The sequence below is a fragment of the Saccopteryx bilineata genome, chromosome 2 (assembly GCF_036850765.1).
Source record: "Saccopteryx bilineata isolate mSacBil1 chromosome 2, mSacBil1_pri_phased_curated, whole genome shotgun sequence".
In the NCBI taxonomy this organism is placed as follows: domain Eukaryota; kingdom Metazoa; phylum Chordata; class Mammalia; order Chiroptera; family Emballonuridae; genus Saccopteryx; species Saccopteryx bilineata.
The window spans coordinates 248,258,731-248,282,304 of NC_089491.1; the positions used below are offsets into that span (position 1 = coordinate 248,258,731).

The 23,574-nt window shown below is 47.0% G+C and overlaps 1 protein-coding gene across 3 annotated transcripts in view; it reads left to right on the plus strand.

The window, feature by feature from the left end:
- The window catches only part of HIRA (histone cell cycle regulator), a 66,451-nt gene extending 43,579 nt beyond the window's left edge, over positions 1–22,872 (plus strand). For 2 of the 3 annotated variants that reach the window (XM_066259873.1, XM_066259872.1), the window contains 9 exons: positions 1,037–1,241; positions 1,652–1,756; positions 3,482–3,630; positions 4,640–4,801; positions 5,348–5,406; positions 5,811–5,916; positions 7,792–7,914; positions 8,387–8,550; positions 21,999–22,872. In XM_066259873.1, the coding sequence (XP_066115970.1) occupies positions 1,037–1,241; positions 1,652–1,756; positions 3,482–3,630; positions 4,640–4,801; positions 5,348–5,406; positions 5,811–5,916; positions 7,792–7,914; positions 8,387–8,550; positions 21,999–22,402 (1,477 nt within the window). In that variant the 3' untranslated portion in view covers positions 22,403–22,872. Of the gene's footprint in view, positions 1–1,036; positions 1,242–1,651; positions 1,757–3,481; positions 3,631–4,639; positions 4,802–5,347; positions 5,407–5,810; positions 5,917–7,791; positions 7,915–8,386; positions 8,551–10,646; positions 10,736–21,998 lie in introns of all 3 variants that reach the window. The other variant, XM_066259871.1, reaches the window with a different exon arrangement.
- Positions 22,873–23,574: the final 702 nt, after the last annotated feature.

Genomic DNA, 23,574 nt, shown 5'->3' on the forward strand with positions numbered 1-23,574 from the left:
TACCAATTTGACAAAAATAAGGAGGATGAAGATATTTAAATGTATATCAATAAGTTAGATAACCTTAAGTGAAATGAACAAATTTCTAGAAAGACATAAACCACCAAAACCATCTCAAGAAGAAATGACAATCTGAATTGACATATAACAAGTCTTCCTGCCTGTTAGGACATCAGGGGCTTCTGCCCCAGATGAGCCGTGTTTTTTTGTCTTTGCTTGTCTCAAGTTTTCAAGGTGGCACTTTGCTCTGTGACCTCCCTTCTCTGATGGATCTAAGAATAGTTATTGATGGTTAGTTTTTCAGCTTTCCTATTATTTTGAGGGTGAGAATGATCACTTCCGAGGTGTTTGCCTGTTCCAGTAGAAACCAGAAGTCCTCTCTTACTTTTTTTTTTTAATTGCTTTGAGAGAGAGAGAGAGAACTAGGAACACCAGTCTGTTTACATATGTACCCTGACCAGGGCTCAAACCAGCAACCTCTGTGCTTTGGGATGACAGTCTAACCAACCAAACTATCTGGCCAGGGCATATCTCCTACAGGGTGTGTGTGTGTGTGTTTGTGTGTGTGTGTGTGTGTGACAGAGACAGAGAGAGAGACAGATAGGGACAGACAGACAGGAAGGGAGAGAGAAGAGAAGCATCAGTTCTTCATGTCAGCTCCTTAGTTGTTCATTGATTGCTTTCTCATACGTGCTTTGACCGGGGGGCTACATCAGAGCAAGTGACCCCTTGCTCAAGCCAGCAACTTTGGGCTCAAAGCAGCAACCTTTGGGCTCAAGCCAGCGACCATGGAGTCATGTCTGTGATGTTAAGCCAGTGACCCCACACTCAAGCTGGTAAGCCCATGCTTAAACCTGTGACCTCGGAGTTTCGAACCTGGATCCTCTGCATCCTAGTCCGACACTTTATCCACTGTCCCACCTCCTGGTCAGGCCATATCACCTACATTTTTAATGTGTCAACTTTTGGGGATTTTATTGATTATTATAAATTAATAATCATATGGAAAAAACCATGGGTGTCTGTGTTTGTGCAGGTTGAAGGAGCAGAGCCTTGTGAAAGAGCTGAAGCCCCGGGACCTCCAGGAGAGCAGCACTGACAGTGATGACAAGGTTCCTGTGGCCAAGCCCTCCTCACTCTCCAAGCGAAAATTGGAGCTCGAGGTGGAGACAGTGGAGAAGAAGAAGAAAGGGCGGCCTCGGAAGGACTCGCGGCTTATGCCCATGTCTCTATCTGTCCAGGTGAGGCCAGGAGACATGTGCTACTTTCCCCAGCCCACCTGTTGAGCTCAGTGCTGGAGCTTGCATGTGCCCAAGGAAGAAGGGAGGCCCTGCACACCAGAGTGTGCCTCAACAGTGTGGGAACAGCTGACTTAGATATGGACTCTCTGAAGGTAGCATAGAGGCAGCACAGAGGCCACACTCCCCCTTGGACTTGCCCTCAACCCCCACACAGTCCTTGAGCAGCTCCCTGGCGTCAGCTACCTCATCCCTCTGGGGGATTGCTGGGCTCTTCATCTGCACTCATGTCCTCCCAGAGTGGGTAGAAATGCCTGGGAAACTAGCCTGGCCTCACTTTTAAGTCACTCACCTTTACCTGACACTGCCCTACAGTGCTGGGGAGGGGCTCATGGACATTTCTGCTCTTGCAGTCCCCAGCTGCTCTGACCACAGAAAAGGACACTGTGTGCTTGTCTGTACCAGCGCCTGCACTGAAGCTGCCCATGCCGGGCCCCCAGAGAGCATTCACCCTCCAGGTGAGCAAGCCTCCTGCCTCTCCCTCACAAGTGTTTTGCGTATGTATATATTTTGCTCTCTCTCTTTCTTTCTTTCTTTCTCCCTTTTTTCCTCCTCTCCTCCCCCACCCCCTAATGTAAACCCTGAATTGTCATAGGCAGGGTTGCTTCCCAGTGGCTCCTCATCTCCTTCTGGGGGAAATTGTAGTTCAGGGCAACCGCCAGTCATAAGCCTTAGATATCATAAGTCAAATCTCTAGCCTCTTCTCCAGGAATCTCCTCGCTCCCCTCACTGCCCGCTCACCCCTACCCCTACATTCTTTCTCCTCTGTGACTTTGCCCTCACAATCCCTGCTGCTATCTTCTGGATGCCCAGCTCCTTCCAGAATTGTCTCAGGTGTCCTTTCTCCTGGAAGCTTCCTTAGCGCCATACTTGGTCCCAGGCAGACTGAGGTTCAGTGCCCATTGGACTGGGTGGGAGTGGTCTCTCTCCCGAATAGCCCACTGGCCCTGTTCACTTCCCAGAGCCAGGCACAGAGTTGTAGTCAGGGCCATTTGAGCTCTTGGAGTGGAAGCTTGTAACCACGTGCTTGTTCAAAACACAATTTTTATTATTATTATTGAGCAAATAATCCTTTATACCCAGAGGCCCTATAATTAATCTACTCGCCCATGCCAAACCTTTGCACACCCTATCACCTCATGCCCTTTGTCCCTCAGCCTGGGTGCATGTCATCAGGAGACATTTTAAGACTTCATATGCAGGGCACTTCCCACTGGCTGTACCCTGCCCCAACCCAGGCTGGTCCTCATGGAGTGTCGGCTGTTCCTGCCACAAGGCCTTCTGGCCTAAGGATGTGGACCCACATGGTTTGTTCTTGTTGCTGATACGAGCGGAGGCAGGGAGCACAACCCTTCTCCCAGATTCCTCCAGCTTCCCCTGGGGTTTCACCTCTGAGTGCTGCTTCGTGCCATTTTTGGTTTCTGTTTGGCCCTCTGCCCCGTCACCCACTCATGTGGTGACACAGGTACAAAATGCTAAGCCATTCTGCCTAGTATTCCATATGGATTATCAGTCATCTCCCAGACATGAAAGATGAGGCTGAGCTCATGTGGAGCCAGGCACTGAACTAGGCGCTTCTACATGTGCTCTTTTGGGGACTCTCCCATGAGGCTTGTTTTAGATGAGCAGACAGAGGCTCACTACCAAAGGAACTAGAGAGGACTTTGGGTTTTCTAGACTTTTCCTTCAGACACCAGCACAGACTCTGTTATTGCCAAACACTGCAATCTTTGAAGACCTTCAACTATGTAGGAGGCAGGAGACCCATGCCTCACTCCTAGATATGTCCCAGCTGGCTGTGTTCTTTACTGTGTGCTCTTGGACAAGTCATGTGCCTTCTCTGCATGTTCCCTTGTAAAGGATATGGTGGAATTAGGAGGCTCTGGGCCCTTTAGCTGTGACACCAATTCTCTATTCTGCTACATGGATGACAAGACACAACCCAGCTCCCCCACATTCTCTCTGCCATACATCCAGCCCCTTGTTACCCACCTTGGGTACCCCACCTTGTTACCACCCTGTCTACCACCATTCTATTGGCCAGCCAGCTCTGTCTCTCTGTGTCTTACCGCTGTCTCAGAGCCTAGGGCAATGGGCCTCTAACATCTCCCCTGTCCCGTGAGTCAGGTCTGGTGGGCCCACTATTATCTGAAAAGAATGTGTGTTTGCTTTCCTGCATTCAGGTGAGTTCCGACCCCTCCATGTACATTGAGGTGGAAAATGAAGTGACAGCTGTTGGAGGAGTGAAGCTGAGCCGCTTGAAGTGTAACCGGGAAGGGAAGGAGTGGGAGACGGTGCTCACCAGCAGAATCCTCACTGCCGCTGGTAGCTGGTAAGGGTGAGGGTCTTCACCTGACCCAGCATTTCAAGTAAAGCAAGCACCATGTGCCGTGCTGTGTGGTGCTGTTGCTAGTTGAGGGGATGCACTGCTCCTAAGCACTAGCTCCCATGAAAGCCTGCCCCAGCTTTTGCTCTGGGCTGAGCATGTACATCTGCCATCTCAGTCCCTGCAATACCCAGTAAGTTGACATCATTATTCCCGTGGTACAGGTGGGAAAAGGGTCCTAGAGGCTCACCCACACCAGGATTTTCCACCCAGGTATTCTAATTTTCTTGTGTGGTCAAGATTCCTCAAGTCTGGTACTGAACTGAGCTCTGCCTGGCTCTGACTTGGACTGGTTCTTCTCTGTATCCCAGATTTTAATCCAAGAAGGTCAGGATAGATTTCTGACTTTCCCCTGAGTCCCCAGCCCACCCCTATTGAGATTCTGTTCTTGGAGGGGAGAGCTTAATTCAGTATTAGTCACTCGGTATCTTTCCATGGGCTTCTGGGCCTCCATCCTTTGAAGCAGACCCTGTATGCACCTCCTCTACCCACCCCAGCCAGAAAAGCTTTCTGAGCACACACTTGGTGCCCTCTGAGGAGACATGCTTATTGTTCTCACACTTTTTCTGGCCTTGGCAGAGACCTTCTCAAGGCTAGTATGGCCAGTTGTAACTAGGAGACTCAACTGGGCACTGTGTGTCCTCATATGACAAATGAGGTGTACTTCCCGGGTCACCCATCAGTGCAGTGCTCCTCTGAAGCCCCCACCCTCGGGGCCAGCATTAGGGTGAACTGAGAAAAGCTTGAGAGCCCAATTGGTGAGGAAAACAATCTCTATGAGTGATCTCAGATACCATCATCCCTGCTGCCTCGCCCTGCTCCAGTCCCTCCTCTCCCCCTGCTGCGCCCACTAAGGCTCAGGCCCAGGGAGAGGGAATGAGTCTACATCTTGGGGCTCCCACCTCTGCTACAGCATCTGATCATCGTGATAGCTGTCCCCTCTCTGCCTTCTCAGTGATGTGGTATGTGTCGCCTGTGAAAAGAGGATGCTGTCAGTGTTCTCCGCCTGTGGTCGCCGCCTCCTCCCTCCCATCCTCCTGTCATCCCCAATCTCCACATTGCATTGCACAGGCTCCTACGTCATGGCGCTCACTGCTGCGGCCACATTATCAGTCTGGTGAGAGACAGACCTGGGGTGAGATGGGCTCCAGACAGGGCAGGAAAGGGTTGTATAGGTTCCTCCTCACTGCAGGAGCAGGGAAAGCAACAGAGGAGGCCACCTGGCAGACATGCCCTTGGGCCCTGCTAGCATGGGTGTCTTAATTGCTGAAGAGACCATGTGTGTGGGTGGGTAGGTATGCAATTGGAAGTGGGACAGCTGCCTGCCCCTGCTGCCACCCCTATAGGAACAAACCACATGACAAAACACAATGCCTACTTGCATGTGCCAGGGTCCTTATGCGGGGTTCATCAGAAATGGGATCTCAGCTGCCACATTGTGGCCACATATCTCTCACAGCCCTGTTGCCTGAGCACTCTGCAACAGACTTGTGTGGAGGAAGTAAAGTGGCGCATGGGGAGCAGAAGCCACTTGTGGCCTGGAGCTCCTCTTGGGGAAGCCAGGGCAGGGTATGCCCTAGAGACCACAGAATAGGGGTCTGAGCACCGAGGCACTCCGATGCATTTACTCAAATTAGCGAGTAAGCTGTTCCCTTTCTCCTAGGGATGTTCACAGACAGGTGGTTGTGGTAAAAGAAGAATCTCTACACTCCATACTGGCAGGTAACCGGCAGTGGGCTGCCCCTGGTCCCCAGGGGGCGGTGCGGGGGAACAGGGCAACTCCAGTCTCAGGCCCTACTCAGCCTAGATAGAGAGCCAGAGCCAGTCTCTAGGCCCAGCCCAAGGTATTTAGTGTGTCAGAGGGTCACAGTTATGTTGCAAGGAGATGCACCTTCTTGGGGGCACATTTTATTGGCTCCTTGAGAGGTGACAAGGAACTTGGTGATAGCAGTGAGAACTTTGTTGGGAATAGCTGCCACAGAGAAGAGACTCCGTCCTTGCTAAGTCTGCATTAAGGTGCCTGTTACTGGGACTGGGAGCCATGGTTCGGATTTCTCCTTTGGTGCATAGGCACGCACTTGCTGATCAGAACACACCCAGAACCCATTCTTGTGGTGTCTCCCCAGGAAGTGATATGACGGTGTCACAGATCTTGCTTACACAGCATGGAATCCCAGTGATGAACCTTTCCGATGGGAAGGCGTACTGCTTTAATCCGTCACTTTCTACATGGTAAGCAAGCCACCAACCATTCCCTGGCCCAGCCCCAGAGGAGAGTATCCGTCTCAGCTGGAGCCCAGAGCAGTGAACAAAGGCTCCCCATCCTGGTGGTCAGGCCTGCCTGGCTTGGCTTCTCCTGAGAGTTGGGCACTGGAATGGAGGCCATAGTGATAGCTTTGGTGTGCTGAGTCTGCTTGAGGAGACAGCTCAAACCTGCCTGTATAGGCCCTACTATCCCCGTTAGAGGCTGCTGACCCACAGGCTCTATGTTCTCAGAGCCCGTGCACAGGGGTACTTTCCTTTGTCTGTGCTGTTCACTGAGGTCACTTTGTTTGTAATAGACATTTGAATTTTTTATTTCTTTTATTTTTTGTATTTTTCTGAAGTGAAATGTGAGAAGGCAGAAAGACAGACTCCCACATGCGCCCAACTGGGATCCACCCAGCCTGTTCACTAGGGGGTGATGCTCTGCCCATCTGAGGCATTGCTCTGTGACAACCAGAGCCATTCTAGCACCTGAGATGGAGGCCATAGAGCCATCCTTAGCGCCCGGGCCAACTTTGCTCCAATGGAGCCTTGGCTATGGGAGAGGAAGAGAGAGACAGAGAGAAAGGAGAGGAGGAAGGGTGGAAAAGCAGATAGGCGCTTCTGTGTGCCCTGGCTGGGAATTGAACCTGGGACCTCCACACACCAGACCAATGCTCTGTCACTGAGCCAACTGGCCAGGGCTGACATTTGAAAAATTTTATGGTTATAAATACATCTTATTTACAACCTTAGCATCATCAGCAGAGGTGTGTCAGTTTCACAACAGCTTCGCCAGCACATGTCAATTTTTGAAGTCAAATAGCATTTCTGACTTTATGAATTAGTAATATATATTTCCTCTACCCGTTTTGGAATTTGGAGCCCTTTTCCATGTTTGTAAAATCCTTTATACGTCGGAAATCTTAACCCAGACAAGTAAACTGCACATGCTATGTACCAGCACTCTGAGAAATTCTTCCTCTGCCTGCACCGTTGGTCCTTCAGACTCAAGACTTCTAGCACTTCTCTATTCAGTTGCCAGGCACAAGATTATCCCACACTGAGATATATTTCCTGACTTAAAAAAAAACCAAAACAGCCTGACCTGTGGTGGCACAGTGGGTAAAACATTGACCTGGAATGATGAAGTTGCCTGTTTGAAGTCCTGGGCTTGCCTGGTCAAGGGACATATGAGAAGTAACTACTATGAGTTGATGCTTCCCACTCCTCTTTTCCCCTTTCTCTCTCTCTCCTCTCTCTAAATTCAATAAGTAAAATTTAAAAAAAAAAAAAAGAAACTACACAAAACAACCCCAAAACTCCCACTGCCTGCTCTTCCATATTTGCAAATGTTGTGTATTATATGTGGTTACTGTAATGAAACAAGCTGGGTATTTAAGAAGGGAAATATTGACTCTTTGGGTTTACAAAGCACCTGGCTGTTTTAAAAGTGTGAAGAATGTTTTCACAAAGACATAAGGGGTCTGGAGGAAGTGAAGAGCTTCCTGCCTTAGATGCTGTGGAAGCACAGGGAGGCTGGAGCCCTGGCATCCCTTGAAACTTCGAAGGGCCTTTGTGGGCATACTTCACACATATGCCTCCTGGCCCCAGGAACCAACACCACAGGGCTGAAGTGTTTGCCGCAAAAGCCTTGTCAGTGACCATCACTGTTATTAATGTTCCCTTGTTATGAAACCTGTCAGTGAGAAGCCTTTGGTGAGAATGCAGTTGATATTCTGCCTTCAATGGTAGTCTGGTAATGGGTCATGTGGCGCTTGCTCCCTGGTGGCCTCACTGCCAGCCTAACTCTGCTGGGCCTCATGGTTTATGTGAGTTCAACTACTGCCTTTGCCTCCCTAGGAACCTGGTTTCTGACAAGCAGGACTCGCTGGCCCAGTGTGCGGACTTCAGGAGCAGCCTGCCTCCCCAGGATGCCATGCTGTGCTCAGGACCCTTAGCCATAGTCCAGGGCCGTGCTTCCACGTAGGTGACCCGCATGCCAGGAGAGGTGGCTGGGTTGTGCAAGTACAGTCCATGCAAGCCAGCTCTCTGAGTGCTGTCCCCCATGCCCAGTTGCTGCTCCGCACAAGTAGGCTGTAGGTGCCAAGAGTTTAGGGCCCACATTGGATAATATCTTTATGCTAGGATGCAAGCCCTGTTATTTCAGGGCCCAGAGGGCAGTCTGAAGTGCTAAGGGTCATAGACACCCATGTGTTTTGGTTGGGAGTCTGGGTCTCTGGACTGTTACCTCAGGGACCTTAATGGCAGGTGCAGAGTGGGGTACACCTGGGGTGCCAGAGCATCCAGGAGGTCCGCAGCTGGGATGTGGGGATGGGTGGGCCAGTATGGAGTCTGACATCTTCCCCCGTACTGGCTTCTTGCTGGTGGCCCAGGGCACATGATGACAGCCTCCTGCCCCACACAGTACCTGCTGCCTCATGATGTGTTTCTGCAGTTCAGGGAGGCAGGCGGCCCGGCTTTTCTCCGTGCCTCACGTGGTGCAGCAGGAGACTACGCTGGCCTACCTAGAGAACCAGGTCGCAGCGGCACTCACCCTGCAGTCCAGCCACGAGTATCGTCATTGGCTCCTCCTCTACGCACGGTACCTCGTGAACGAAGGTGAGGTTCCTGGTGGCCTCTCCACTCTCTTGGGCCCAGCCTAATCTCTGTCCTCATACCCCCCAGAAAGCCCATGAATCAGAGCAGAGGTACAGTGGCCCAGGGCTCTCTACATCCTTTCCTGGCAGTCTGCTGTGGTCATCCCAAAGGTCCTGGCCTCCAGCTCCCCTGTTGGCATGGTAGGCCCTCCCAGCCTGAGCTGTGATTAGGGCAGCTCAGCAGGCATCCAGCCCCATTACAGGCTCCTGGCTTGCTGAATGGAGTGTTCCCTGAGGACCAGGAAGATTGGCAGGAGGACGGGGTGAGGATAGAGAGGATATGTGGAAAGACATGCAAATGTGATGCTCAGAGTTCTGCCCTCCCCTCACACCCTTGGAGCATCAGTGGTCAATTGAGCCAGTCACCCCAAGGGAAAGTGTCTTCTTGCAGCATCCAGTGTGCTTGCATTCCACTTCCTTTTCTGAGCCCCCTCGTACCCTGGAAGGGCCAGCCCGCTCGCTATCCAGCGCTTCCCCAAGTCCCTCCCTCCCAGTTTCCCTGCCACAGCTCTCAGCATCTGTGTCCCCTTCCCAGTATACACACACACTTTTCCTGTTGTTCAGCAGAAAGTAAGGTGTGTTTCATGAGATAACCATCCTATTTTTAGGGTAACCTCCAAAGCCTCTCATCTTTGCTAGGCAAGCATGGAATCTGCCTTACCACCCTTCCTTCTGCTTGAACTTGGCTTCTGGGGCTGTGGCCTGGAGACTGGCCCTCCCAAAGTTCTCCCTTTGTCACTATGCAGGTTACTGAGCAGCCTCCCCCACAGCCTCTCCTAGCCTTGCTTTGCTTTTGACATCACCCTCTCCATTTTGTTTATGATTTAGAGGGAAAAAATGAAGTACAGATAAGACATAAAAAACATGTCGAACCCCTACAGATGTCACTCCAAGAACTCCTGTCATGTTGCCTCTGATATATACAACTATATGTATATATGCATCTTGCAATATATAATATGTTTACATCTCTGATGATGATAAACATGGCTGACCAACTTGAAGCCTCTGCCCCTCCCCCAGCAAACTTCAGTGATGAGTTTAATTTTTACTCTCCCTGCCCAGTCTGTTTGTTTGCCCAGCATGTGTGGTCACTGGCATTTCTAAATACTTAATCTTCCCAAGCCCTCAACCCCTTTTCTGGGATGCTCCAGTAACATCTGGCTCAACCCAATTTGGCTGGGGAGACCCCTTCTTTGGCTTCTCTCTGGTCTGCTTCATCCTGGGTGTTGATCAGGACTTACCCGGATGCCCCGCATAAAGTCACTGCCTCCTCTGGGGCCTGCACCATTTGTCAGATCACTTCTGCCACTTCTCTTCATCTTTCACATGTTCCAATGTCCATACATAAGTCACCTCCTCTCTCTTTCCCTTCCTAAATGTAAAAGGACTCAAGTTTTTAAGGGAGACCCCATATCTGAAATTCCTCAGATTCCAGTTTCATCTTCTTTCTACCCTCGTCTTTGGGTGATTTCATCCGTTCCCTATGGCTTCAGCTGCCCCCAGTGTCAACAGCCTCACAGACCTGCCTCTAGCATTTCTGGCATACCACTTGGCTGTGTCCATAACCCTTGAGTTGATAGGCCCATGCCTGCTTCTCCTCTCTCTTCTGCTCAATCACTACCTCCTCAATCTAAACTCATACTCTTGCCATCTTTTACCTCTTGACCCTGCTGCTCTCCTCGCAAACTGGCTGCCAAGATGTCTTCTCTCAAATCTGACTAGCCCTCCCACCTCTTTCTATAATTTCCCACATTTTCCCATAACCTTGGGGAATTCATCCCAGAGCTGACCACATCTCATTTTTTCTCATTGGCCCAGCACACAGAGGGCCCACTGAATGCATTGTCAAGGTAGTAGGTTAGTGAGTGAGAATCTGTCATTATGAGTGCCCCAAGAGGCATTTTCCCCCTCACAGGCAACAAAATAAGCATTCGTTCATTCTGTTTGATATACACAACTTAGCATATTCTTGATTTTTTGTTTCTTTTTGTAATGTGTTCCTATTTCTGTTTTGTTTTGTTTTGTTTTTGTTCTTTTGTTTTTTTCTGTAATTAGGGTTTGAATATCGACTCCGAGAAATATGCAAGGACTTACTGGGTCCGGTTCACTACTCCACTGGAAGCCAGTGGGAGTCAACGGTAGTGGTAGGTGCTTCTTTCATTCTTGCCGCAAGAATTCTCTTGAAAAGTAAAGTGAAGATTTAAAAAGTAAGCCAAAGTGCTTTGAAATTCTTCCTCATTAGATATCTCCAGAACACTGTCTTGGGTCGCAGCGTCAGTGATTGGGTGAGATGCCTGCACTGCACAATCTGGCACAAGCTGGGCACGCGACATCGGGTCTAGGGAGCATTCAGCCACGCGCCTGTGCTGAGGAAAGCTGCCTGCCCAGGGCTGCGGGTTTGTTTAGTAGTGAAGGTGAAAAATCCTTCCCCACCCTTGTAGAGCTTACAGCATGGTCAGGAGTAAGCAAGTAAGAAATTTAGTTAACAAGATAGGTTTAGACTATGAATTATGCTAAGAAGGAAATAAGCAGATCAGTAAGACAAGTGTGCTGGGAAAGAGTGACCAGGGAAGAACTCAAAAGAACACTTTGAGGATGAAACCTGAGATTAAGACTGAGATAGCTTGCCTGACCAGGTGGTGGTGCAGTGAATAGAGCATCAGCCTGGGATGCAGAGGACCCAGGTTCAAAACCCTGAGGTTGCCGGCTTGAGCGCAGGGTTGACGGTTTGAGCATGGCATCATAGACATGACTCCATGATCGCTAGCTTGAGCCTAAAGGTCCCTGGCTTAAAGCCCAAGGTTGCTGGCTTGAGCCTAGGGTCACTGGTTTGAGCAAGGGTTCACTGGCTCAGCTGGAGCCCCCTAGTCAAGGCACATATGAGAAAGCAATCAATGAACTAAGGTGCTGCAACAAAGAATTGATGCTTCTCATCTCTCTCCCTTCCTGCCTCCCTCTCGCTCGCTCGCTCGCTTGCTAAAAAGAAACAACAAAAGACTGAGCTAGCTCTGCAGACCCCTGGGCAGAGTTTCCCAGTGGAGGTGGTGGTAGATGTAAAGAGGTCTTGGGACATTGAGGTCACTGTGACTAGGACATAGTAGAGAGAAGAGAAGGTGGGGTGAGAGGAGGTAAAAGAGGTGAACAGAAAGTAGATCATGGAAAGCTTGTGAGGAGCTAGAGTTTTGGTCTCAGCAGTGGGAGCTATTTGAAGGATTTTGCACGAATGTGACATGAACTGACATAGAAGACCAGTCAGCAATGACATGAACTGACATAGAAAACTAGTCGGAGCTTTTATTGTTTGTTTTTTAAGATTTTATTTATTGATTTTATAGAAAGAATAGAGAGAGAGAAAAAGGTGGCAGGAAGAGCAGGAAGCATCAACTTGCTGTAGTTGCTTCTCGTCTGTATGCAAGCCCAAGGTTTTCAGTCAGCGGCCTCAGCATTTCAGGTTGATGCTTTATCCACTTTGCCACCACAGCTCAGGATAGTCAGGGCTTGTTTTTTCTTTTTTTTTTTTTTTTTTTTTTTTTCTGAAGCTGGAAACGGGGAGAGACAGTCAGACAGACTCCCGCATGCGCCCAACCAGGATCCACCCCCAGCACTCCCACCAGGGGCGATGCTCTGGCACCAGGGGGCGATGCTCTGCCCCTCCGGGGCGTCGCTCTGCCGCGACCAGAGCCACTCCAGCGCCTGGGGCAGAGGCCAAGGAGCCATCCCCAGCGCCCGGGCCATCTTTGCTCCAATGGAGCCTCGGCTGCGAGAGGGGAAGAGAGAGACAGAGAGGAAGGAGGGAGTGGGGGTGGAGAAGCAAATGGGCGCTTCTCCTATGTGCCCTGGCCGGAAATCGAACCCAGGTCCCCCGCACGCCAGGCTGACGCTCTACCGCTGAGCCAACTGGCCAGGGCAGGGCTTGTTTTTTCAACAGTTTCAGCAATAGATGCAGGTTGCTTAGATTGGTGTGATGACTATCAAGAGAGGAAAGAAGACAGATTCAAGATGCATTTTGGAGGCAGAACCAAAAAGATTTGGTGTGCAGGTGGTTGGATGTGGAGTAGGTAAGGAAAAGAGAATAATAAACATGTGATCACCTCCAGATTTTTTGGCTTAAATTGGAAAAGGAGCAGGTTGGTGAGGGATGGGATAAGTTGTGGGTCCAAGAGTAGCTCCAGTGCTTCGTTCAATTACTAAGCAAATACTGATGGAGCACCTTCTTCAACCAGGTATAGTCTAGTCACGGGGCAGGCAGCAGTGACTAAAGTGACAGAGGCCCCATCTTTATTGATCTTCCTTCTGTGTAGAGAAGCAGATTCAAAATATTTAAATGAACACGTACATAATATGTGTTTGGTAGGGATGGGTGCCACAAAATAAAATAGAGGGCAAGGGCTTTTATATTGGGTGATCAAGGATGACCTAAATGACTAACGGAATAGAGACCAGGAAAGGTGAAGGATGAATCCCCACAAATATTTGGCGAAAGAACATCCAGGCAGAGGGAATAGCAAGTACAAAGGCTCTGAGGTTGGGGCGGAGAGTCTTATAGCTGAGCAGAGCAGTGATGGTAGGGTGAAAAATTGGAGAGTCAGTCTGATGAGGTTCTGAAGGCCTTGGTATGTAATTGGCCTTCTCAATTTTTCCCCCACTTTTATTTTGTTGTAATAGATCTTAATTTGGTTAGCTAATAAAATCTTAGATTCAAAATCAGTTCCCCTTGGAGTTTTGAATATGTTGTGCCACTGACTTTTAGTAACCACTGTTGCTAAAAACTGCCTCAAATCTGATTCCATTGCTTTGTAAGTTCTTTTAGGATCCTCTCTTGGTGTTTTTTTTTTTTGTTTTTTGTTTTTTTTTTTTAATTAATTTTAGAAAGGGGGGTGGAGAGAGAGAGAAGAGAGAGAGAAGGGGGGGAGGAGCAGGAAGCATCAACTCCCACATGTGCCTTGACCAGGCAAGCCCAGGGTTTCGAACTGGCGACCTCAGCATTTCCAGGTCGACGCTTTATCCACTGCGCCACCACAGGTCAGGCCTCTCTTGGTGTTTTGAAGTTTCACAAAGTTCTAAGGCTATGTCTTTCATTCATTTTTTGTATTTTCCTAGGTTCTTTTTTATTATATTTCCTTTCATTTTCCCCATCATGAGAAATATAATGTCCTCTTTTTGGAATCTGTTGTATTTTTTGTTTGTTTTTTATTTTTTATTTTAGTAAGAGAGAAACATCAATCTGTTCCTACATGTGGCCTGACCAGGGATCAAACCGGTAACCTTTGTGCTTCAGGATGAGGCTCTAACCAACCAAGCTACCCAGCCAGTGCTGTTTTTTTGTTTTTGTTTTTAATCTTTCCATTGTTTTGAGAGAGGGAGAGGGTGTTCTCAAATGTCAGTTTTTCTTTCAGCACTTTAAATATGTTATTTCATTGCCTTCTGGCCTTCAATATTTCAGCCAGAAAATCTACTGATTATCTTATTGAGGATCCCTTTTACATAACGAGTCACTTTTCTGCTTTTAAGATTCTCTTTGTTTTTGACCTTCCACAAGTTAATTTTCCCATGTGTCACAGAATAGGTCCCTTTGAGTCTTTCCTACATGTGGTATTTGTTGAGCTTCTTGGATTTATAGATCCATATCTTTATATATTTTCTAAAACATGAGATGTGTTTAGACATTATTTCTTCAAATAAACTCCCTCTTTCAACCTCTCTCTTTTTGGACTTGCATAATGCATATATTGGTCAGTTTGACAGTGTCATATAAGTCCCTTAGACTATTTTTACTCTTCATTCTACTTTTTATTTGCTTTTTAGACTCAATAATTTCAAATAACCTGAACTTAATTCACTGATTATTGGCTTTTGTCTGTATATTGAACCCCCTATACTGAATTTTTCTATTAAATTTTTGTGTGTTGTTTTGTTTTGTTTTTTCTTCTTTTCCAAGTGAGAAGAGGGGAGATAGACTCCCACATGTGCCCCAACCAGGATCTACCCCAGCAACCCCCGTCTGGGGCCAGTGCTCTGCCCATCTGGGGCCATGCTCACAACCAAGCTATTTTTAGTGCCTGAGGCGGAAGCTCCATGGAGCCATCCTCAGCACCTGAGGCCAGTGTGCTTGAACCAATCAAGCCAGGAGGAAAAGAGAGAGAGACAGAGAGAAAAGGGAGAGGGTGGAGAAGCAAATGGTCGCTTCTCCTATATGCCCTGAGTGGGACTCAAACCCCAGACATTCACCTGCCAGGCCAACACTCTACCACTGAGCCAACTGGCCAGGGCCTCAATTTTTGTGTTTTAAGCTCCATAATTTATTTGGTTCTTTTTTATAATTTCTATCTTTTTGTTGGTAATCTCACTTTGTTTCCATACTGTTTTTCTGATTTCATTTAGGTATCTATCCATGTTCCTTTTAGCATATTTAAGACAGTTGTTTTAAAGTCTTTGTCATGTAAGTTCTAAGGCTGTGTTTCTTTAGGATGAGTTTCTGGGGATTTATTTTTTCTTTGAATAGGCCTGGTTTCCCTGTTTCTTTGTATGCCTTATGACCTTTGTTGGATTTTGGGCATTTGGAAAAAATAGCCATCTTTCCCAATCTTTTCAGACTGGCTTGACTACTCAGCCCCTCAGCAAAACTCATGATCTTCTCAAACCTTTTCTGGGATGTGTCTTGCCCAGGCCTTTGCACATACTTTTTCCCATTCCCCCATATACACAGCTGCTTTTAATATTTTTATTTTCTTAAAAGTTTTGTTCCTGTCTGACCTGTTGTGGTGCAGTGTTTAAAAGCATCCACCTGGAATTCTGAGGTTGCTGGTTCAAAACCCTGGTCTTCCCTGGCTCCTGCTTCTCCTCCCATTCTTGCTCTTCCCTCTCTAAAAAATAAATTAAAATCTTTCACAAAAAGAAAAATGTGTGTGTGTGTGTGTGTGTGTGTGTGTGTATATATATATATTTTTTTTTTTTAAGTTTCATTTCTGCCAGACCAGGCGGTGGCACAGTAGATAGAGCGTCGGACTGGGATGCCGAGGACCCAGGTTTGAGACCCCGAGGTCACCAGCTTGAGCGCGGGCTCAACTAGTTTGAGCAAAGCTCACCAGCTTGGACCCAAAGTCACTGGCTCGAGCAAGGGGTTATTCAGTCTGTTGTAGCCCTACGGTCAAGGCACATATGAGAAAGCAATCAATGAACAACTAAGGTGTCGCAATGAGAAACTGATGATTGATGCTTCTCATCTCTCCGTTCCTATCTGTCTGTCCCTGTCTATCCCTCTCTCTGACTCTGTCTCTGTTTAAAAAAAAAAAGTTTCATTTCTGTTTCTTTCTACAACCTTAGATATTCCCTTGTATTCTCTTCATAATGTCTTACCCCTAGGTGCCCGTGGTCTGTAGTTCCCCTAAAGTTCTTATAGAGCATAGTGGCCACCATTGCCTTCTGTAGCCTCTGTCCTGAAAATTAGTCCCATTTCTTCTTGTCACCTTTCCCATCAACACTCTGTGTTCATTTAGATTTTCCTTAATGCCTTCAGTAAGGTTTTATCATTTTAAGCACATAGGCCATGCACATCTTTTCTTAGAGTTACTCATATATTTTATAATTGTGACTGTTCTAAATGATACATTTTTTTACGTTTTCTAATTATTCATAGCTATATATAAATGCATTTAACTTTGGTTTTTCATTCATTCCATTTTTTTGTTTTCTTTTTTGTTTTTGTTTGTTTGTTTTTTTGTTTTGATTTGGGTTTTTTTGGTAAGAGGAGGGGAGATAGTAAGGCTGACTCCTGCATGCACCCCAACCGGGATCCACCTGGCAACCCCATCTGGGACCAGTGCTCCGGTACTGAGTTATTTTTAGCACCCGAGGCTGATGTGGTCCAATGGAGCTATCATCAGTGCCCAGGGCCATGCTTGAACCAATTGAGCCACTGGCTACAGGAAGGGAGGAGGGAAAGAAGGGGCAAAGGGAGAAACAGATGGTCACTTCTGCTGTGTGCCCTGATTGGGAATCAAACCTGGGACATCCGTACACTGGGCTGATGCTCTATCCACATAGCCACCTGCTAGGGCCCAATTTTTTTTTGTTTTCTAAGTGGAATAAGCAGTTAAATCTTCTCAAATAGTCATTAGTCATGAGCCATCTTTTACACATATTTCTGTTATTCTTTTTAATTTGTCAATAGTTCTGTACTTTCTTTGTGGCATAGCAATCATGTCTTCTCAAATAATCATTTCATTTCCTGTTTTCCAAGTCTCGTGCCTTATTCATAATATTAAAATCCATTAATATAGTAAATTATAAGTTTTATAATATTAAATTCTTGCTTTCCTAGATAAACTCAACTTGGTCAAAGTTTTTCATCTTTTTATTAACTGTTAGAATTGATTGCTAATAATTTATAGAGAATTTAGACATCTGATATCATGGGTGAAATTGGCCTGGGATCTTCCATTTCATCCTGTCCGTGTCTAGTTTTAGAATCAAGGTTTATTTGCCTCATAGAATATGTTAGGGTGGCCCTGGCCGGTTGGCTCAGCGGTGGAGCGTCGGCCTGGCGTGCGGGGGACCCGGGTTCGATTCCCGGCCAGGGCACATGGGAGAGGCGCTCATTTGCTTCTCCACCCCGCCCTCCTTCCTCTCTGTCTCTCTCTTCCCCTCCCGCAGCCGGGGCTCCATTGGAGCAAGGATGGCCCGGGCGCTGGGGATGGCTCGTTGGCCTCTGCCCCAGGCGCTGGAGTGGCTCTGGTCTCGGCAGAGCGACGCCCCTAAGGGGCAGAGTCTCGCCCCCTGGTGGGCAGAGCATCGCCCCTGGTGGGCGTGCCGGGTGGATCCCGGTCGGGCGCATGCGGGAGTCTGTCTGACTGACTCTCCCCGTTTCCAGCTTCATAAAAATACAAAAAAATAAAAATAAAAAAAATTTTAAAAAAAGAATATGTTAGGGCCTACCAGGCAGTGGCGCAATGGATAGAGCGTTGGACTGGGATGCAGAGGACCCAGGTTCGAGACCCTGAGGTCGCCAGCTTGAGCACGGGCTCATCTGGTTTGAGCAAAAGCTTACCAGCTTGAACCCAAGGTCGCTGGCTTGAGCAAGAGAACACTCAGTCTGCTGTAGCCCCATGGTCAAGGCACATAAATGAGAAAGCAATCAATGAACAACTGAGATGTCGCAATGAAAAACTGATGATTGATGCTTCTCATCTCTCTCGGTTCCTATCTGTCTATCCCTATATCTGACTCTCTCTCTGTCTCTGTAAAAAAATAAGGAATATGTTAGGAGTAGTTCCTCTTTTTTTAGTCTCTGAATTTGAATTGGAAAAAATTTGTTTCTTGGAATTTTCTTTATTTTATTTTTTTTTATTTTATTTTATTTATTTTTTACAGAGACAGAGAATGAGTCAGAGAGAGGGATAGACAGGGACAGACAGACAGGAATGGAGAGAGATGAGAAGCATCAGTCATTAGTTTTTCATTGCGCGTTGCAACACCTTAGTTGTTCATTGATTGCTTTCTCATATGTGCCTTGACCGCCGGCCTTCAGCAGACTGAGTAACCCCTTGCTGGAGCCAGTGACTTTGGGTTCATGCTGGTGGGATTTTGCTCAAGCCAGATGAGCCCGCGCTCAAGCTGGTGACCTCGGGGTCTCGAACCTGGGTCTTCCGCATCCCAGTCCGACGCTCTATCCACTGAGCCACCGCCTGGTCAGGCTCTTGGAATTTTCTTAGATATTAGTTTCAAAATCTAGCCTGGCCTGTGATGGTGCAGAGGATAAATCATCAACCTAGAAAGCTGAGGTCCTGAGTTCAAAACCCTGGGCTTGCCCTGTCAGGGCACATATGAGAAGCAACTGTGAGTTGATGATTCCTGCCCCACCCCCACCCCCTTTTCTCTTTCTCTCTCTAAACTGAATAAATTTTTTTTTTTTTTGTATTTTTCTGAAGTGAGAAGCGGGGAGACAGAGAGGCTCCTGCATACGCCCAACCGTGATCCAGCCGGTATGCCCACTAGGGGGTGATGCTCTGCCCATCTGGGCCATTGCTTTGTTGCAACTGGAACCATTCTAGCACCTGAGGCAGAGGCCATGGAGCCATCCTCAGTGCTGGGCCATCTTTGTTCCAATGGAGCCTTGGCTGCGGGAGGGGAAGAGAGAGACAGAGAGGAAGGAGAGAGGGAGGGGTGGAGAAGCAGATGGGCACTTCTTCTGTGTGCCCTGGCCGGGAATCGAACCTGGAACTTCCACACACCGGGCCGATGCTCTACCACTGAGCCAACCGGCCAGGGCCTGAATAATTTCTTTTTAATTCCAAAATAATCTAGTATACCTGATGCTTTTTTTGTGGTAAGACTTCACTCCTATTTTCTGTATCTTTTTGAAGCATAAGTTTAGATAAACTATATTTTTCTTGGAATTAGTCTGTTTTCTGTAAATGTTCAATTGTTAGCATAAAGTTGTTGATAGTGTCTTTTTTTTCTTCTATATCTGAAGCATATCTCTTTTTTAATCCTTAGTTCTTTAAGCTTTCTTTCTGTTTCTTGATTAATGTTGCTTGAAGTTTATGTTTTTAGTCTTTTAAAAAATGACTTTTGGCCTGACCTGTGGTGGCTCAGTGGATAAAGTGTCAACCTGGAATGCTGAGGTTGCCAGTTCAAAACCCTGGGCTTGCCTGGTCAAGGCATATGGGAGTTGATGCTTCCTGCTCCTCCCCCCTTCTATCTTTCTCTCTCTCTCCTCTCTGAAAATGAATAAACAAAATCTTTAAAAAAAATAATAAAGATATTAAAAAATTACATTTTTCTTTATTTGTCTATTCTTAAGTTTGTTTTTAGTTTCCTTGATTTCAATTTTCTTTTTATCATCATCTTCCTTCTGCTTTATAAAAATGTTTTTTTCAATTACTTTTTTTTAATTCCCCTAGTATCTTAGATTGGAACTCTTTGGTCATTGGTTGTCATTCTTTCATGTTCTCTAATATAAGCTGTTTTATGTTTGTAAGTTCCCTATATAAGCCCCATCTTCTGATGCATCCCACCAGTTCTGCAGTGCTTAATGTTTTATTTCCATTTTGTGAGTTATTTTTAATTTCAGTTAACTAATGTTAATTTAATTTGACCCATGAGTTTTATTAGGCTGTGTTTTAGTCAAGAGAACATGATCTATATCGGGAAAGGGCAGACCCTTCCCCACCCCGGGGTTGGTAGACTTTTTCTATAAGAGACCAGAAAAGAACATATCAGGCCTGACCTGTGGTGGCGCAGTGGATAAAGTGTCGACCTGGAACGCTGAGGTCGTTGGTTTGAAACCCTGGGCTTGCCTATCAAGGCACATATGGGAGTTGATGCTTCCTGTTCCTCCCCTCTTCTCTCTCTCTCTCTCTCTCTCTCTAGTAAAAATGAATAAATAAAATTTAAAAAAAAAAAGGGACAATATATCAGGCTTTGCAACTCCATATAATGCCCTGCAACTACCCAGCCCTGCTGTTAGAGCATAATGTCTAAACAAATACGCAGGTATGTCTGCATTTTGATAAAATTATTGACAAAAGTAGATGGATGGATTTGGCCCAAGCCAACCCACAATCTAAATTAGACCTGTTATTCTGTAGAGGCTCTAAAAGCAATTTTTCATATTTCCACGTGTGCCAAAGAAGACTATGTTCTCTAGTTGTGGGTTCATTCTATATATGTCCTAATGGTCATGTACACTAAATGTTCAGTTAGAATTACCTGAATCTGCAGATTTTTACCCCACAACTAATTGAATGTATATTATAATCTTCCTGCGACGATGGTTTTGTCACTCTTTCTTGATTTTCTCTTTCTTAAATGATGTTTTTGTTTCAAAGTCTACTTTTTCTGATAATTGTAAAACACAAGCTTTCTTTTTTTATTTACTAACATATCTTTCTCCATCTTTAACTTTTAACATTTCTGTATCCATGTTTATGTGTTTCTTGCCAACATCACTTGGCTGGCTTTCATTTTATCTAATATGGCAAGCTGGGGTTTTTTCACAAGTTGAAACCATTTTTGTTTACATTTTTTTAAGACCAAAATAAACTTTAGCAAGAGAGTTGATCACATTGCTTTTCATACTTCTAGCATCACCTCTGTTTATTTCTTCTTACTTTGAGTATTAACTCCAAAACATATCCAGGCCGGATCTTTTTTTTTTTTTTTTTTCTTTCAGGGACAGAGAGAGAGTTAGAGAGAGGGATAGGTAGGGACAGACAGGAATGGAGAGAGATGAGAAGCATCAATTATCAGTTTTTTGTTGCAACACCTTAGTTTTTCATTGATTGCTTTTTCATATGTGCCTTGACTGCGGGCCTTCAGCGGACCGAGTAACCCCTTGCTCAAGCCAGCGACCTTGGGTCTAAGCTGGTGAGCTTTTTTTTGCTTAAGCCAGATGAGCCCGCGCTCAAGCTGGCAACCTTGGGGTCTCGAACCTGGGTCCTCCACATCCCAGATCGATGCTCTATCCACTGCGCCACCGCCTGGTCAGGCCCAGGCCGGATCTTTACTGTGGTAAATGTTGAGGTCTGACAAGCCTAAGAATATTTTTTATTGTACCCCCTTATATGAATAACTGTTTGGCTGAATAAAAAAAGGAAGACTATGAGATTTTTTCCCCATATATCTGTACAGTTTCTCCTCTTACAGTTTCCCCTCTACATGCCTCCCTGCTTAAACATTGGCTGCCTTTCATCTGAGCCCACCTGACTTGGTCTTCAGCAGTGTCCATTCTGCTAATTCCATCTCCTTCAACCACTGTGTTGCTCAATATCGACACTGTCCTTTCTGTAATGCCTTATCTTGTTTAGCATCTTGGGCCTTCTCGTCTAATGGTCAGTGTTGTCAGTTGCTGGTTTTCCCTTTGCAGCAGCTGTTCTGTGCAGTGGAGACCCTACCTGGCAGTGCATGTTGCAAAAGGCCCCACAGACATAGAGGAGACTTTGGGCAAGAACCAAGGGCAAATGCCACAGTACTGTAAAACCAAAGCTAGTCATTGCCTCCCAGTTGGCCATCTACCTGTCCCTCTGCCTGATATCCTACTTTTATCCTGCTCTGGAAGGCCAAACTACTGTGGCCACTGAGCAGTGCAGTTGAAGGCCAGTGGCGACTGTGGCAGCTGACTTAAGAGGACATGGAGAAGCAGAACCTACCCTGGTTTTCTCTGCAGTGTCCTTGCACTGTGTCCCTCCCCTGCACCCTGCCACTCCACCCCATAGGCACCAACTCAGCCTTTCAGTTCTCCCACGGCTTCCTAACATGCAGAGAAATTTTCCTCATCCATCTCTTGTTTTTCCAAGGGGTACATGGGATCAGATGGGCAGACACAAGGGTCTCTAAGGCCAGAAAAGTCCCCACTGTCTAGGTCTCCTCACTGACACTTGCACTGAGCTGTCTCGCCTATGTCCACAGGGTCTACGGAAGAGGGAGCTATTGAAGGAGCTGCTGCCAGTCATCGGGCAGAACCTCCGCTTCCAGCGCCTTTTCACCGAGTGTCAGGAACAGCTCGACATCCTGAGGGACAAGTAGCTTGCCCACAACTGCCCTCGCTACAGCAAGGGCAGGGCCACTCTCTCGCCGCTGATGACGTGCAGGGCCACCTCTCACCTTGTCGAGCTGCAGTAGGACGAGGAGACACTGGCAGGAGGTGGGCTGTCCAGCACCAGCCCAACTCCCTGGGTAGACTTCCCCTGTACCCTGGGCCTGTTGCTGCTCCCTTGGAAGGGGACAGCTTTGCTTACAACTCATCTCTCCTTCCAGGGACCCCTGTACGGAACAGGGGCTGGGGTTCTGCCCTACTGCCCTGGGGTCAGTGAGGCACTCCCAGACCTACCGTCTTTAACACGGTCCAGAGGTGGACACTAGCCCCTGCCATGGCAGGTGCTGTGCTGCTTCCGCTATGACGAATGAGCCATTTGTGAAAGAGAGAACCCTGAAATCTTGATGTATTATGCAGTCAGTAGACTGACCCAAGACCTATGTAAAAGGAAAGGCTATTCCAACACACAGACTATTTTTGTACTAGAATTTGCTAACTTGTAATATGGAATTTTCTTTTTGGTCAATAATCAGGATTTCCCTATAAGTCACTTGGACATTGGTTACTTGTAGGAAAAAATTTAAACTCTAATTATGACAGCTACATTGAAAAATAATTGTACTGAAATTAACTTGTCTATCTTCATTTGGTTTTAATTTTTAAATGTTTGTAAAAAGAGACTGTTTGGGGGGGATGGGGCAGAGGGTGGGCAATTTCTTTTGTAAGTGTAAAATAAATGAATACGCATTGGATACCAAATCATCCTGGTTTCCCTGCCTTTTTCTTTCTAACTTCCACCTTTCTCCTGGAACTGTGGATCCCTCCTAGAATGAGGAATGACAGAACATCATAGCCAGATGGGATTTATATTTGATGTCATCTAATTCTATGCCCCACTCAAGCCCATCCATGCAGAAATTTATTTCACAAGGTGGAGGTCACTTCCCTGGTCGTGTATCACCTTAGGCAGAGCTGGGGCTCACAGGCAGGCTACCTCACATGTTTCTTCTCCCAAGCCAGGCATTGAAGTCCTTGGTTATGTCTGCTGTGCCCCAAGTTCCTGATCATGCTGGGCATCAAGGACTGTATCTGACTTGCCAATTCCATTGAAGGATATCAGTAAGTAAAGAGTCACATTTTCACCCTAGCCGGTTGGCTCAATGGTAGAGCGTCGGCCTGGCGTGCAGGAGTCCCGGGTTCGATTCCTGGCCAGGGTACACAGGAGAAGCGCCCATCTGCTTCTCCACCCCTCCCCCTCTCCTTCCTCTCTATCTCTCTCTTCCCCTCCCGCAGCCAAGGCTCCATTGGAGCAGAGTTTGCCCAGACGCTGAGGATGGCTCTATGGCCTCCACCTCAGGTGCTAGAATGGCTCTGGTCACAACAGAGCAATGCCCCAGATGGGCAGAGCATCACCCCCTGGTGGGCATGCCGGGTGGATTCCAGTCGGGC